Here is a 3,264-nt window from a genome sequence, read left to right on the forward strand (position 1 = left end):
TGTAAGTAATAATAGAGGAGTGACAGAAAACTAGGTGATTGAGTTGGAATGATACAAGTGTACATGTGTTTTATCGAAGCGGTGTTTCTTTAAAACCTGTAGTATACTATTTTTATGTATGCGAAAATAGTAATCATTGTGAGTGATGTCCATGAAATATATAGAACTGCTTGATTTTCTCAACATTATTATATACTGTAAGTGCAGGATATTGGGCCTGCACACACATTCTCTCCATAGCGGAAAAGAGGTTTGAGACGATTAATAAAAGATTAAAAATAAAGTTCTTTACACTGGCAACATATACTATCTTGTATACAGTATAGTATATGATGAATGCTCGGGTTCAAATGTATTATTTGGTGATAAACAGCAACAAAATAATTTATATAAAGGGTTAAATTTTCTTCCACGAAGTTCAGTTAAGATTCTACAAGAGTTGTGTCATTTAGTCATAAATTGTATAAATGGCACGCTTTACCTGTTTAAGGAAGCTTGACAATGCTTTGTTGAGTGTTACTACCCCACACTGATATAATTATCTGATGCTTGTTCATAAACTTGGCATAAAGTATGGTACTACCCTTGTTTACCATAATGTTAAGTAGGCTAATAATTGTGATATTTATTATAAAATAATTCCGTAAATATTATTTGATATGTCTTGGAGATTTGTGCTCTTGTATTTTGTATTTATTTAATGGTAAGAGACCCAGTAACAATGACCAAAAATTTTTTAATATGCTACACTTAGCTATATAATAAGCAACATTTCCTCTATTGGATCATTAGTTTATGAATTAGTTCAATTCAAGAACTTGACCGACTTTGTAGAAATCTCTTGTGATAATATTTTTTTTTTCCTCCAAATTAGGAATATGCATTATTGACAGTGATTTATTCTACTATATTTTATGAATCTTCCATGTCTTTAAGATCAAGGACATAAATACTTTCAATGTTTATGTCTTTGAGGTATACTGTATGATGTGCGACTATTTCTTAAACTTTTACATCATGCAACTTTTATTTTTATCATTATTATTATTATTAACTCATAAAGGTTGGATAAAAATTAGAAATATAAAGTCCTTAAAGCAGTGAATATGTGAATGGTATACATTTTATAACTTTACATTCCATACCCTTATAAAGTAAAATACTGTATATGGATATGAAAACTTCTACCTTGATATATAAATAAATCAGAAGCCAGACTTTTATATCTTTGCTTCATGTAATAAAGTTGTTCCTTTCAGAGCTCTGAAAACATCTAGCATCAAATAACCAACCCTAATGCAATTACTGATGCTAATTGAAAACTTGAAGAGGAAAATGTCATAGTGAGTAGTGTTTTATTTAACGAATAAATTGGTCGGATGATATTTTTTAAATATGCTCTGTATCAGAGCTCTTTTGGCCCAGCAAATATTGTAGAAAGGCAGCCAGCCATTGTGTCCATGAACTGCTTGTATTCCTGTTAGTTGTGTTCACTAGCAGCTTCACTCAAGAGTTTGGTTAAGTGTACATCCATTGCCTCATGCATGACTAGTGTTTCTAGTTAATAGTTCTGGAAACTCTCATACCCACGTCCACAAAGTTGTATATAAATAGGATGTAAAAAGTGGATTCAAATTTATTTTAATCAATTTCATTTTTTTCATGCTTCCTGATTTGAGAAATCTACAAGGAATGCTCCTCTCGTCAACAACTCATAATTTTAGAAATGTCGTGTCTCGAGGTTTTTGTGTTATCTTGCCTCCATATGCTCTGCAGCTGTGCCACTCATTTCAATAAAAAAAAATTTCAATACAAACCTGCACTTCAGTTTACACACACACACACGCATACACACACACACACACGCATACACACACACACACACACACACACACACACACAGTATATGGCCTGATAGCATTAGGCTTATTTGGATTTGGCAAAGATTATACTGTACTATTTTAAAAATTATCAGTCCAGTCTCAAATATCTATACTCTTGTCAAAACTGCCTGCTTGATGGTGCTTTGAAGTGGTGGCAGGCAGAGTGATGTATTTATGTGCTAATGGTTATTTTTACTTAATAACTGTACTATATCTGTAAAGAACACTATTATCTAACATCATAACAGTTCAGAGGTAAAGGTTTGTGTTGAATAAACAAAATATATTGCTTCATAAAAGCTGTTTGGTTATATTTGTTTTGTAAAGTTAACCTGATTTTTGTCATTGTTTAAAATAATATTTTTAAATGCCTTAATGTAAAGAAATACCTAATGTAGAAGACACAGCATAGTAACATGAACTTGTGAATGTTAATGTTGCAGTTTATGAAGTTCTCTTTTTAACACATCAATAAAAGCACAAATTAATGCAAAATATGTGTGTTTATCTTTGACCCTAATGTGAATTGAAGCAGGTGGCTTGAACATTGAAAACTATTACTGTACTGAATTTGTCAGATTTGCATTGATAGAATATTATTGGTATTAGTACTGTAGTGTATACCAACTACAAATACTGTGTGTGCATCAGTTATTAGTATACTATGATAGCATACACCGCTTACTAATTGGTACAGTAAACCCTCAATAACTTGGAACTTCATATAACTCAACATGGATATGGTCTCGGAATGTATTAGTATACAGTAACTCTGGAAGTGCCGAGATATCAGATTATTTGGGAAAATTTTGGCATCACCAACCATGCCTCTTTGTCCCCTAACTTACTCTCGCCTACCATGCCTGTGTCACGTACCATTCTTCACCTGCAGTGCTGGTAAGTTTTTTAACATTTATAATTTCATGTGCACATTTGGGTCAACATATTTTTACTGTTGTATTTTTGTAGGAGGGGGAAGTGCCGAGTTATCGAGGGTTTACTGTATCGGTAATATACTACAACGTCCACAAAAAATATTGATCTCCGCTATGTAATAAAGGCCTTGGGCCTCTATGGAAGAGATTCCCACATAGCCAGTCAAGGCTGGCCAGTCTAAACCAAACAAAATTTGTTTTATACATCTGCCTATTTCATTGGTTTTCATATTTTTTTTATTATTTATTTTATTTACTTATTTTTTGGAGAATTATTATTTCCAGACATTTCCATCACCACGCATACTGAAAGGACGGCCATTACTAAATTTTGGAATTAAATATGAAGCCATGACCAAGCAAATGGATACAACCTACTTCATAATAAGAATAACTTTTTATCCCTGCATCTTGAAGTCGTGTACCTCAAAAAAAAAAAAAAAAAT

At 32.3% G+C, this 3,264-nt stretch overlaps 1 protein-coding gene across 9 annotated transcripts in view; it reads left to right on the forward strand.

Annotated features, from left to right (window-relative positions):
* The window catches only part of LOC121863768 (kinesin-like protein KIF2A), a 149,875-nt gene extending 147,497 nt beyond the window's left edge, over nucleotides 1–2,378 (forward strand). For 7 of the 9 annotated variants that reach the window (XM_042362556.1, XM_042362552.1, XM_042362553.1 and 4 more), the window contains one exon: nucleotides 1,260–2,378. In XM_042362556.1, coding sequence (XP_042218490.1) covers nucleotides 1,260–1,287 — 28 coding nt within the window. In that variant the 3' untranslated portion in view covers nucleotides 1,288–2,378. The remainder of the gene's footprint in view (nucleotides 1–1,259) is intronic. The other 2 variants (XR_006088455.1, XR_006088456.1) reach the window with 2 other exon arrangements.
* Nucleotides 2,379–3,264: the final 886 nt, after the last annotated feature.

Source organism: Homarus americanus, unplaced genomic scaffold (assembly GCF_018991925.1).
Source record: "Homarus americanus isolate GMGI-L3 unplaced genomic scaffold, GMGI_Hamer_2.0 scaffold48354, whole genome shotgun sequence".
NCBI classification, from domain to species: Eukaryota; Metazoa; Arthropoda; class Malacostraca; order Decapoda; family Nephropidae; genus Homarus; species Homarus americanus.